This window comes from Eleutherodactylus coqui, chromosome 12 (genome assembly GCF_035609145.1).
Source record: "Eleutherodactylus coqui strain aEleCoq1 chromosome 12, aEleCoq1.hap1, whole genome shotgun sequence".
Taxonomy (NCBI): domain Eukaryota; kingdom Metazoa; phylum Chordata; class Amphibia; order Anura; family Eleutherodactylidae; genus Eleutherodactylus; species Eleutherodactylus coqui.
In genome coordinates, this window is record NC_089848.1 from 88603073 (window position 1) to 88616493 (window position 13421).

At 42.3% G+C, this 13421-nt stretch overlaps 1 protein-coding gene across 1 annotated transcript in view; it reads right to left on the minus strand.

Moving 5' to 3' along the window:
- Nucleotides 1-6592: 6592 nt before the first annotated feature.
- COL1A2 (collagen type I alpha 2 chain) overlaps nucleotides 6593-13421 on the minus strand; it is a 33713-nt gene continuing 26884 nt past the window's right edge. The window contains exons 41-51 of the mRNA XM_066585642.1: nucleotides 12972-13079; nucleotides 12437-12490; nucleotides 12228-12335; nucleotides 10711-10764; nucleotides 9971-10078; nucleotides 9741-9794; nucleotides 9539-9646; nucleotides 9081-9321; nucleotides 8638-8828; nucleotides 7901-8143; nucleotides 6593-7248 (exon numbers count right to left, since the gene is read on the minus strand). Coding sequence (XP_066441739.1) covers nucleotides 7102-7248; nucleotides 7901-8143; nucleotides 8638-8828; nucleotides 9081-9321; nucleotides 9539-9646; nucleotides 9741-9794; nucleotides 9971-10078; nucleotides 10711-10764; nucleotides 12228-12335; nucleotides 12437-12490; nucleotides 12972-13079 — 1416 coding nt within the window. The 3' untranslated portion in view covers nucleotides 6593-7101. The remainder of the gene's footprint in view (nucleotides 7249-7900; nucleotides 8144-8637; nucleotides 8829-9080; nucleotides 9322-9538; nucleotides 9647-9740; nucleotides 9795-9970; nucleotides 10079-10710; nucleotides 10765-12227; nucleotides 12336-12436; nucleotides 12491-12971; nucleotides 13080-13421) is intronic.

Consider the following 13421-nt stretch of genomic DNA (forward strand, 5'->3'; position numbering starts at 1 on the left):
GACGAAAACTGCGTAGCAGAGGCAAGCTAAAGAGAAGGTGGAGCAGAGAGGGTGAGGAGGGAGAGCAGGAAAAAGCACATTCTCCTCAGTGTGCCAAGAGTCAATAGCTGCCAGTGCGAAGACTGGTAGAGGACAGGACACCAGCAGCGCGAGGAACAGGGGAAAGAAGAAACAGCCAAGTACAAGTGAAATGCAGTACTGTGCAAAAGTTTTAGGCAGGTGTGGAAAAAGTGCTGCAAAGTGAGAATACTTTCAAAAATTGAGCTGTTAACAGTTTATGGTCAATTGACAAAATACTAGGACTAAGCACAGATCTTCTGTGGATGTCGGCTTGCTCAAATCCTTCTGTCACTTGATGTAATCCCAAACAGACTTGATGATGCTGAGATCAGGACTCTGTGGGGCCATATCATCACTTCCAGGACTTCTTATTTACACTGAAGACACTTCTTAAAAGGGTCTTCCGAGTTATTTCTTTAACATAATTTTGGTCCTCCATGCCCAAAACTATATAAAAGAATTATATTCATCGTGGAGCTATACCGCCGATTCAGCGTCATGACATTGAGCAGGTGACATCCTGTTAACGTGTAACGGGGTCTTCTAACGTAGAAGCTCTGGGATCAATGATGACGTCTTCTATTGACTGCTGCAGAATAAATTTGCTGCCAATCAGACGCCTCCATGATGGGATTGTACGATTGATAAGTATTTGCCCATATTTTTCAGTATTGAGGACACCGTTAATCCTGACCAAATCCCCAACTCCATTTGCTGAAATGCAGTCCTAAACTACAAGGAGTCTCCACCATGCTTCACTGCTGCCTGCAGACACTCATTATTGTACCACTCTCCATCATGCTTCACTGCTGCTTGCAGACACTCATTATTGTACCACTCTCCACCATGCTTCATTGCTGCATGCAGACACTCATTATTGTACCACTCTCCACCATGCTTCACTGCAGCCTGCAGACACTCATTATTGTACCGCTCTCCATAATGCTTCACTGCTGTCTGCAGACACTCATTATTGTACCACTCTCCACCATGCTTCACTGCTGTCTGCAGACACTCGTTATTAAGCCACTCTCCACCAAGCTTCACTGCTGCCTGCAGACACTCATTATTGTACCACTCTCCACCATGCTTCACTGCTGCCTGCAGACACTCATTATTGTACCACTCTCCACCATGCTTCACTGCTGCCTGCAGACACTCATTATTGTACCGCTCTCCACCATGCTTCACTGCTGCCTGCAGACACTCATTTTTGTACCGCTCTTCAGCCCTTCAGTGAACAAACTGCCTTCTTTTACAGCCATATATTTCACATTTTTACTCATCAGGCCAGAGCGCCGGCTGCCATTTTTCTGCACCCCAGTTCTTATGTTTCCTTGCACAGTTGAGTCGCTTGGTCTTGTTTCTAAATTGAAGCTATGGATTTTGGGCCGTAATTCTACCTTGAAGGCCACTTCTGCCTAGGCTTTTCTGAACAGTACTCTCACGTTGTGCTCCTGGTGTAGGTCTATGGGCTTCCAGTAGCACCCTGCTGCAAGTTGGTTGATTTGGTTGGCTGATGGTGTGGATTTCTCCAGCCACCCAATCACTATGCGTCTGTGTATATAAATACCAGCCCCTCTTGCTAACACCTGATTTCCCTATTTATATGTTCTGTGGGCCCCTGCTCCATAACTCCATAATCATATATCCTTTATGCTGTCAGATTGGTGATGTCTGACACCTTGTCCCTTCTCTGACAGATGGGTGACGTCTGACGCTCTGCCCCTTATGTATGTGAGTGTGGATGTTCAAACAGCTGGATGCAGAAGACAAGCGGCCCTACTCGTCTTCTGTATCCCTTGCTCAGAGCACTAGGTGATTGCTCAACGTTTAAGTGATCACCTTGTGCTGTAAAAAAGCACACAATGATTATCGCTCAAAACAATTTTTGAGCGATAATTGTTGTGTCTAAACCAGGCTCTAGGCTGATCACATGCTCACCTCGCCCCCTCAGCATCAGTATTTCACATTGAAGAATAGTGAGGTTATTTTGTATAATAATAAGCATTTCCTAAAGATTTTTTTTACCAGTTATGTATCAATTTAAATTTACTAATGTAGCTTTGAGAAAATATTTGAGCTCATATCTGATATCAGTGTCTGGGAATAATGCCAGTATACCAGTCTGGGAATAATGCCTGGTATGTATGCCTTGTGAACCAGATAAGAAGGCACAATGCAAAGACATCTAAGGCAAGGAATACTATTAGAAATTATATTTAACTATTGCTGACCCACTCCTTTATTAAAAAAGACAAAATAGCTGACGAAATTATGTGGTTTTAAACCATAAAATGAGTACTTTCACATTGGTATACAGATGTCTGGTGTCTATTATGTCCTATGTTGGTGCTCCCCTGTATATATAGGTGTGCAGATGCCTGTTATGTGTTATGTCCTCGTCTGGTGTTCCTGTCAATTTCCTATTCTAGGTTGAGACACATGTCCTAAGTTCCAGCATGGGGCCCCCCTTATTGGGACGATCACCCCGCTTGTAGGCAGGATCCTCTTTCCAGGGTTTAATTATCTTGTTGGAGTAGGGACTCACAAGATAACTAGGAACCTTGACATGAAATTGGGCTCCAAAATTTAAATCAATACCTTGTACTTATTTATATTTCCAACTACCTTGTTGCTTTAGGCTGCCTGTGCATGGGCAATTTTTCACTGCGTTTCCCGCAGCGATAATCCGGTCCAGGGAATCCTGTGAATGCTTTCCATAGACTACTATGGAAAGTGCTGCCCCCCTGTTCACGAGCGGAGAATCATAGCGATTCTCAGCTCGCGGGATTTAAATCGCAGGGATTTGCCGCGATTCTCCGCGGTGAGCCTATCTGTCAGATAGGCTCAGCGTGGATAGCCAACAGCTCTCCCCTGATCCCCGGCAGCGGCTCCCACGGCGGAGATCTCCGGCGGGATATCGCTACGCCCGTGGACAGGAGCCCTTAGTACTTTGGTAAGTATTTGGCTGCCTGGTGTTGGTGTATGGTCTTTGTTCCTGTTCTCTTTTTGTTGCTTGCACATTCAGTTTAGGTTTGGTGTAAATGGTGTCCGATTGTGTGTATCTAATTTCCTTCCTTCCGGCCTTAAAAATCTTACTTACATGCAGGCAAGGTGAATAAGACCTGCACGTGAAAGTAACAACTAGATTGGTGTACCTGGGTCCCACTGGTTTCTGCCAGTTCTAAGCCGATGGCACATCTTCCAATTTTTAAAGGGAAGTAATCATGATGTGTCTTTCATCTGCTGCACTAAGTTACCTTGGCCAACTATGGCATCTATGGTCCTCAATGTTGCCGATTCTTTGTGGTTCTTCAAAAGAATTTGCACAGCCCATCTTGAACCCCTAGTCTGCTTTGAAATCTTTGTCTGGGAGAGACCTTGCTGATGCAGGATAACTACCTTGTATCTTGTTGCTCTGCTCAGTCTTGCCATGGTGTATGACCAGTTACATCAAACTGTCTTCCACAACCTCACTTTTGTAGCACAGTCTGGCTATTTCTCACCCAGTTTTAAGGCACCTACACTGTTTCAGTTTCAGTTAATGACTGTGCTTCAATGTACATATGAAAATGATGATCATTATCATCTGTTTGATATAATTGGTTAATCACAGACCTGACTATAATACTTCAAAAATGTGTGCAAGTGTAACTAAAACTTTTGAACACTACACCTGAGGAAGAATCTGGATTTGAAATGCATAACAGGATTTGTATAGTTAATAAAGGCTATCTATCCCGAGAGCCATTCCCAGCAATACCTATTGAGACCCACGCCTAACTATGCTCCATACTACTGGCAGAGGTACAAGTCTTTAATCTTCTGAGTGTCAGTGTTAATTCTAATGTACTTAATAATGCAAAGTTATTTGATTTGTTCAATAATCATTTTTATTTGTATAGTGTCAACATATTCCGCAGTGCTTTGATGCGTGGGGGAGCTCAAGCAGGGCGGGGTGGTACAGGAGATGTGGGTCAGGGAGTGTACAGGAGGGTGTCATTTGAGGTCGGGGACTAAATTAGGAGAGTTGGTATGCTTCTTTGAGGAGGTAGGTCTTTAGGGCACGTCTGAAATTCTGTGCATCAGGGATTGTCCGGATGCTTTGGGGTAGAGCGTTCCATAGGGTTGGTGCTGCTCTGGTGAAGTCCTGTAGGCAAGCATGTAAGGTTCGTAATAGGGGGACATCTAGTCTGACTGTGTTGGCAGAGCGTAATGTGCAGGCTGGGTGATGTCTGGATAGGAGGGAGGCGATGTACGGTGGCGCAGCGCCATGGACAGCTCTGTGAGTGAGTGTGATGAGTTTAAATTGAGTTCTGTACTAAATCGGCAGCCAGTGCAGCGACTGGCATAGTATGGAGGCATCTGAGAAGCAGCTGGATAGATAGACGAGTCTAACTGCCATATTTAGTATAGATTGGAGTGAGGAGAGTCTGGTGCAGTTTAAAGCTTTAAACCTTATGACTTCTGCGCACTGATGAGAGTAATATCTGACCGTGATTCACGGCCCGATATCGCTCTCGCACATCTTCTAAAACTCCTGGGATGCGAAGCATTTTCATGTGAAAACAGCCTTGCATCCCCTGCTGCAGCTGTGACAGCAGCAGCATATTCTTTGGGTGTGAAACCCCTGGATGCTGTCACATCCCAGGGTTTAATCTTGTTCTCAATGGGGTCGGCAACAGCAGCATCGCTGGCCCTATTGAAAACAAAGTGAGAACATTGCAATCTCCTGCCGCTGCTGTGACAGCAGCTGCAGGGGATTCCTTCATCCCCCACGGGGAGCCCCCTCATCAATAAACACTGTTAGAGCAGTGGCAGGGTGTTCAGTGATGAGGGGACTCCCCACAGGGACAAATGCGGGCCATCTTGGACAGCCAAAAATGTGACCTGGAACTGAAGGATCAGAGGGATGACAGAAAATAACCACCAGAGGCAAAATATCCTTCTCTCCATCCAGTTCCAGGACAGAATTTTGTATCAAAACCAGAAGGTCACTTCATGGTAGACTTACACATAAGAAAGAAGTAGGTTGATGGTAAAAAAAGGTTGAACAAACAATCATTTCGTGGACGTTCATTTCACAGGTGCTGCCATACACATTTTAGTCCATATTGGTCATTATGGATGTCGAAACAGGCCATTTATGTTCGATGTCTCTGGGTGACGTACCAAAGTTCTTTCATGCAGGTAAAGATCTTTTCTTTTGACTGACCGTTGAACAAAAGTTCCAGATGATGACAATCTGCCATTGCTTTGTTATATTTCACCCATTTTGGTTGCAATCATTCATTTTCAACAACTTTAACCTAGTATGTATGGGCAACTTTACTCCAATCAGAAGACCCACCACGCTAGGAGATATTTGAATGGACAATGCATCATGGTACTGGATTTCAGGACCAAGAAAAAGGTCTAAAGAGACCATTGCTTTAAGCTATCGCCGATACCATGTTTATACACTGATATCAACACATCCACATCTAAATGTAAGAGTGGCGGAACAGTGCTTTAAAATTCAGTAACTTCATCATTCAATATCTTTTATAGTGCTGGTTTATAATGTAATTACTGTAGGTTTCATAACCGTCCTCACCACATCCTGTAAAAACCATACCCCTCCTCACCACTATGCCACTGTCTGATTTGGGTTTCTAGTGAAGGCTAAATTAGGAGATCCTTGGTCTTTATCCTTTAACCCCTGTTTTAGAGGCATCTGGCCTTCACTGTGTGGAACTTTCCCCAAGAGTAGTCTCAGTATAGTAGCAGCAGGCCATGATGGGTCAAAGGCATTGGTGGGTCCGAAGAGACAAGGCAAGGACGTAGTCAGTATAACAGGCCAAGTTCCAGACAGGCGGAGTTCATACAGTGCGGTTAATTATGCAAAAGGTCAGGGCAGGCAGAAAATTGTAATGAAGAATAAGACCAAGGTCAGGACAGAGTTTGGGAAAACTGGGTACACAAGCAAGGCTCCCAACTGAGAATCAAGAATACAAGTACACCTTCACAGAGTCACTAGTATCCTGTTGCTCAGACACCTTCAGTTGGGGAGAGTGCCTTAAATAACCTGGGAAGTATTTGAATTAGCTGAGGATGGGAAAGTTGGGTGTGTACACTGAGCATGCATGTGTGCCATATGGGATTGGGCAGTGGTAAGAGGGATGAAGTGGCGCTGGTGGCACAAAAGGTGGGTATGGCTGTGACAGTGGTCAGGAGCAGAGGAGAGTGGTGGCAATGGCATATCCCTTACTCACTTCCATCCACCTATTTCCAAAGCAAAATGTTATTGCCTATGAGCGAAAACTTTACCCACCAACATTACTTGGTCACGAACTTTGGACATGCTTTATTTTTCACACTTTATAAAACATCTCACATATACAAAACAAGAACAACAGACAATGGTGTCTTCAGAAGCCCAATGGAGATGAAAATAAAAATCAGCGACCACCTGATTTAATGATTTGGGCAGACCTTCTACACTCTTTCCTGGAGACTTATCCCCCCCAAAAAACACAATACAACTCAGTACAGGAAACTGGATGGTATTCTTTATTAGCACCGTTTCATTGGTTCAAGTACCATAATTAGCACCTCTGTAAGACTGCATTCTTTTCTTAGCACCACTTTTTTGGATACTTGCCATGAACATAGGGCATGAAGTAGCTAAAACCCATGGAAGTTGTGCTTTTAAACTTCCTCCTTGGCAGATATTCAAAGGCCACAAAGATGCAAGCTTTGACGTTTTTTATTTAGATTTTTGAATTTTTTCGTATTACAAAAGCTGACATTTTTTTCCACAACTTGATGTTACGATCGTGAAAGACTTCCGTATCCTCTTTTCTCATGTATTAGATTGCATTGCACGATGCTCCTTCTTTTTTAAAAAAAGATAAAATATTTCTTCTCTTGCCCAGAATTTAAGCTGGTGGTAGATGTTTGCAAACAACAAAAAATTGGAAGTTGTCAGCTTTTGGTATTAAAAAAGAGGGGCGAAGAGAGAACGTGTCTTTAGTTTGTTTATTTTAAATTGTTCAATTATTTGAAACAGACGGGTCCAAGGTCTACTCCAAACTCTTGGTCTACACCACCAATGTCCAAAGGTGCAATGTCCAGGATGGGTAAGCGTGATGGTTTGTTAGTTCTATATTCGATGACTGTCGTGCCCCATTCTCCTGTGTGTCTCTGTAATAAAAGTATATTATTAATGACTAGCTGCTCTCATACATATCAATATTGTGCTCTCGTAGAGTTTCTAAAGAAAGAGCTTCTCCCACTGTAATCAGTTGTAGAGAACCTTACGTTTTCATATATGGCTTATTCACATCATCTCTGATGATCATGTTTCAATGCATGCAACTGCACAAAAATTTCACAATAGTTGGGAATGTCCAAAACCTGTAGCATCTCTTGAAGCTGTAGTGGTCAGCAAACAACTTTTTGGGTTCTCAGATGTGTGCACATTGTGTTCAATGCCATATGTCCCCAGTCCCACAGAGCAGTGGCCGCACATGCATGGTCACTTTCCATTAAGACTTATTCCCATGTCAGTCATGTTGCAGTTTTTGCCATAAATTTTTGAAACTGCAGGAAAACTGCAATGGGTCCATAAAATCTTAGTGTATGGGACTATAATATACAAATGGAAGAAGGAAGCTAGGGGCCATAGAATAAGCTGTGAAAGGGTACATAATGCCCCAGGTCTACCAATTGCCTAGATTGCCTTAAAGAATGAGCATTTTGAATTGGTACAGGTTAATGAAGTGGTACCATCTTGAAAGTATGTAGCGCAACATTATAGGTCATCGAGAATTGGGTTGGCTCTATAGTGTCTTACCGTGCATCCGTCTTCAAGAACACTGAAAGTGAATCTGCTGTTGCCTTCTGCTCTGAGTTCGACATCATTGGATCCTTGCAGCATGATGGCCTTCTTCAGGTTGCCAGTCTCTCCGTCCATGTAGGCAATGCTGTTCTTGCAGTGGTAAGTGATGTTCTGAGAGGCATGGTTAGCCAGCAGACGCATGAAGGCGAATTGAGTGGCCATATCCTTGGAGGTAACACCTTCCTCGTTGTATTCAAACTAGTAAGGTTAAAAGATAAAACAATAAATATCACCCTATAACGGCGTTATTTGGACTGAAAACATGATGAAAACTGGCAAGATGGGGGGCTACTTTGCTTGTAGCCCAGAGTCCCATTTTCTAGTAAACTGTCCCTGTTTAAAGGGATTTTCCATCTTAAAACGTAATATATTGACTTATTTATAATAATATAAAGTTTCAAAAATGTTATACAGTGGTCCCTCAAATTACAATGGTCTCTGGAGACAATATAGTTCAACATCCAATGGTCTTTCCTGGCCATTGCAACTTGAAACCAGACTGAACACACAATGTCACAGACGGTTCGGATCTGCAGCATGTGCACTTTGCTGGAAAATCCAGCTAATCAGAGTTATGGTTTCAATATACAAAATTTTCAACACACAATGGTCGTCCCAGAACCAATTAATATTGTACTCTGAGAGACCACTCTATTTAATGTTTTTATAAAGCTCATGGGAATAAGAGTCACCTGTGTGCCGCCATTGAGAGTTTCACCGAACCACATGTGCTTCTTGTCCTTGATGGATTTGTTGATATACCAGTTCTTCTTTGGAATGCTGTCTGGGCTGGCATGGATGCAGGTCTCACCAGTAGAGAAGTCGCAGAATACTCTGATGGCATCGGAAGAGGAGCCTTGGTTGGGGTCAACCCAGTAGAATCCTGTAAGGTAGGAAAACATCAAAGAGGTCATTAATTTTTGAACAACACCCTCATATTGTTTTTCTTCGTCTACTAAGATGAAGGCCCACTGAATCAATAAGATGGTGCACAATAAACTTTAGAAGAGCCAAGTCACACCAACTACACATAGGCGGACATTTCATTTGAGTATTGGCTGTCCAAGCAGATACTAAAGCAGCTATGAAACAAACTATGAAGATTTGTCAACCACTTTCCTATCCTTGTACATACCGCTAGTCCAGTCAGGGTGGCTGAGTCTTAAGTCACGGCAGGTACGGGATGGGTTCTTTCTTGAGCCATCAGGGGTCAGGATGACCTCGAGCTGGTTGTTCAGAGATCTCAGAGTAGCATCAACTTCATAATCCTTGGGTCTGCGAGCAGGTTGGTCAGCTCTATAGAATTCAGCGTCCACTTCATATCCACCACCAGATGGACCAGCGTGGCCAGGGGGACCAGGGGGGCCAGGAGGACCCTATGTAACATTAAAGGTAATCATTAGCCTAGATTTACAATAGCTTCATGGTAGCTGATCAGGTGTCTAAAGACCTGAAGTTCCACGCTTGTCTGCACAATAGATTTAGCAATGAATCTAAGTTTTCTTCACATTTATTTTTGTCCTTTCAGAACGCTATAAAAGTATCTTTCTTCAGAAAGAAGAAGAGGTATATTTTAGTTAGGGTGTTACTTACAGCAGGGCCTGTGAAACCATTTGGACCACGGGGACCAACTGGACCAATGGAGCCAGCATGTCCGGTACGACCCTCTTTGCCTGGAGGACCTGATGGACCAGAAGGACCCTGGAATACAAAATGAGTTTTGATATTAGGAATGCAAATAAAAAATAAATCAATTTTGGTTAATTGCTCATTATGTTGATTTAAATTTACATACCCGGGGACCAACTGGACCAAGACTACCGGCGGGACCAGACTCTCCTGGAGTACCCTGAATGGTAAAGGTAAAAAGAAATGTTAGTGCAAGCACCTTCAGGAACTGTGCTCAGATGTGAATATATTGAAATATAATGTATATATCGATCTAACAGTGGTTTAAAATTACATTATTCATAATGCAATTATTAGTCCTTGATATTTTATTTGCATGCAGGCTTATTTACTTACAGCAGGACCGGGAAGACCTTGTAGACCATTGTGTCCTTTGCGACCATCAAGACCTCTGGCACCTCTCTCACCAGCTTCACCCTTGTCACCACGAATACCTTGGGGACCCTATTAAATGCACAATTATGTTAGGCAAGCTAAATATGACAACTGTGCAAATATCCACAGTGTTTGTCCCCCAATATTTAGAATTATAATCCACAGTATAAAGGGGCTAGGGAGCTAGATGTAAAACTAAGAGCAATTCCCCATACCAGGACAACATAGTACTATAATATTTAAGGGGAAGTCCACTGTGGACAATCCAATTTTTGTTAGAAGGGTCTCCTGCAGATACAGTGATGGAGAGCATTCTGCTGTTGAGACCCTCAGCAATATGGAACCTGGTAGCAAATATTGAATATTTCTGCAGCACCACCACGGGGAAAATGGATTATTACATGGTGCACAATGAGTTGTTCATGTCATGCATGGATATGGTAGATCCTCCAAAGAGAAAGGCACCCTTTGTAGCCACTCTCTGCTCTAGCTAATAATCTGTTAACTCTGAATTCTCTAATAACGTTTTTGAAAATGGGTTTTCTGAATCACTATACATTGGATTCCTGGTGTAGGCATCAAGTTGTTGAAGCCAATAGGGCAGCAAACTATATGAACTACACTGAGCTTGTAAGTTCTGCAGAATTATAGGTAATTGTGAAATCCTATGACATCTTGATATAGCAAAACGTAATACTTACAGATGGGCCTCTTGCACCAGCAGCACCAACAGAACCAGAAGGACCAGAGGGACCCTATAATAAATATTAGTAAAGAATATGTCATATGTAGCAATTCAGTGGATAATGTAGACAAATCACAACTTCTTTAATCAATTAAGTGTATTGCAATGTATGCCATGTAATGATATCAGATAGATAGAAGGATTAGGTCTATAATCACGAAGAATTAATAATAAAACATAAATGATAGAAACCCAGGAGTCCGAGGGGTATGTTAGTAATAACTGAAAGGAGTTTCTGGGACTGAAACATTGATGAGCTATCCTCAGAATCAGTCCAGGGGGATACGCAACTCAGAACAGTCAGTTGTTTGAAGGCTAGTGACCAGGGGCGTAACTATAGAGGATGCAGGGGATGCGGTTTCACCCGGGCCCAGGAGCCTTAGGGGGCCCATAAGGCCTCTCTTCTCCATATAGGGAACCCAGTACTATGAGTAAAGCATTATAGTTGGGGACCCTGTTACAAGTTTTGCATCGGGGCCCGGAAGCTTCAAGTTACGCCTCTGCTAGTGACATCACGTTCATTCATCACACAGCCGGAAAGCAGCTCAGTGCCATTCAAATGAATAGGTTTGAGTTGCTATACAAGGCACTGTCTGCTACCAAATGTGCGGAGCTGTGCGTGGTATGCAGTTAAGAGGCTGCGATGTTTGCGCAAGCGCCGTGGCTTCATCAAACAGCTGATCAGTGAGGGTTATGAGTGGTAGATGACCAATGGAAATGGATTATCTATTTTATAGATAGGTCATCAATACTGAAGTCTCCCTGTAAGGGTCAGTTGGAAGAGAGTATGATTACAGGATCAGACTACACAGAGTGTATTTGTAGTCTGTTACCATGGACACACATAAGTCTGAATAAGAGCTGTAGACCATAAAATGGTAAAAGATTTTTAATTAAGACTATTTCCAAAGTTTCTTATATTTTTATATTAGCAGTTGAATTAAAAAAATAGAATACTTATTTTAACCAATATTTTGATGAAGAATATCAAAACTTCCATCATTTCTTCTAGGGTTTATGAAAGCCACATCTATCACTATTTCCTATGGGTCTCATGCATATGACTATATTACAGATCTGGCTTGTAATAATGGCCCCCACAGAAATCTATAGGCTCATCTGTGTTCTTCCAATTTCATACACAAGTACATGTTTTTTTTTCTCACCAGTGAATTCAGAACAACTGAGGCAAACAATTGTGGCATGCTAAATGTTGCTATATTGGAGGTATTATCTCAATTATTGAAGGAGAGGCACATAAAGGAATTAAAACTCCATGATACTGAAGCATAGGGAAGTTACAAAAATTAAAATAGACTGCAAATAGCATTAGATTTAAAGGAATATCTCATATCACAATATGTTGACCTAAATTTGGCATTTGGTTGGCCCATTATAGTTCGACATAAGTATATATGCTATCAGCTGTGATGCCTGAATGTAAAAGTGTAAGTTCACCAAATTTCAACTTACAGTCTCACCACGGCTTCCAGATTTACCAGCAGAGCCGGCAGAACCAACGGGACCAGGAGCTCCAGCAAGACCAGCAGGACCGGTGTTTCCAGGGTATCCACGCTCTCCCTACAAAAAGACCAAAGACAGCAATGCTTTTTAATCTACAGGTTTGTTCAATAGAGAAATAAGCATTCTCCATGAAATAAGGGAAAAGATGCCACACTTACCTTGACACCAGGAAGACCGTCACGACCAGAAGGTCCATCGTTACCAGGGTTGCCCTAAAATAAAACAGATGCATTTGGTTTGTGCCAATACTACAGGAATGACTATAATAAATATAAAAAGTCAGCAGAGTTTTAATAGGTCTGGGAAAAGGTTGGCATAAATGATGAAATCCGGTCTTTAAGATATGTTTATGAAGAGCTACTGAAAGTGGTGTATAGGAATCGGTCATGGGTGAAAACTATTTCGGAATCTATTATAATTATTGAAGAAGTAATTATACATCTAAGATTAGAATTAGCATTGATATAAGAAATCTTTGTGAACAAATATGATTTTGGGTGGCAGAGGAACATGGGTTGGCCATTACGGGTGGCAGAGGAACATGGGTTGGCCATTACGGGTGGCAGAGGAACATGGGTTGACCATATGTGGTTATTCTAGATATCAAGTGGTCATCTGATATAATAATACACAGAATACTGTATCTTTCTGACATGACAAGACACGAAATGGAATAAAATTAATTTTACATACATCACGACCGGCTTCACCAGCATGGCCAACAGGACCAGCAGATCCAACGGCACCAGGAGGACCACGAGGACCGGCGGAACCAGCGAGACCAGAGGGACCAGACTCACCCTATACAGGAAAAACAAGAAAAGTGAATTATTTAGGATTTTTTTTTAATACCTTACCATGTAGATGGTCATGTTAGGTTTGAAAGATTTATCTATACATATATCTCTATAGATTAACCCACACATTTCCTTAAGGCAAATGTCCCGCTGCAGTCTTAAAAGTAGCTATTATTCTATTTATTGACTGCTTTTGAGTTCTGCTCCATACGACCAAGGCTATGATCTTTAGCTTAGTAACTTTGTCTTCTAGAACCTAAGTCAGACTGCCATTTACTTCATGTCTCATCCGAATCTCTGGCTGATGTTCTGATCATCCTCTATATTTTATATTAAAGCTCTGCAA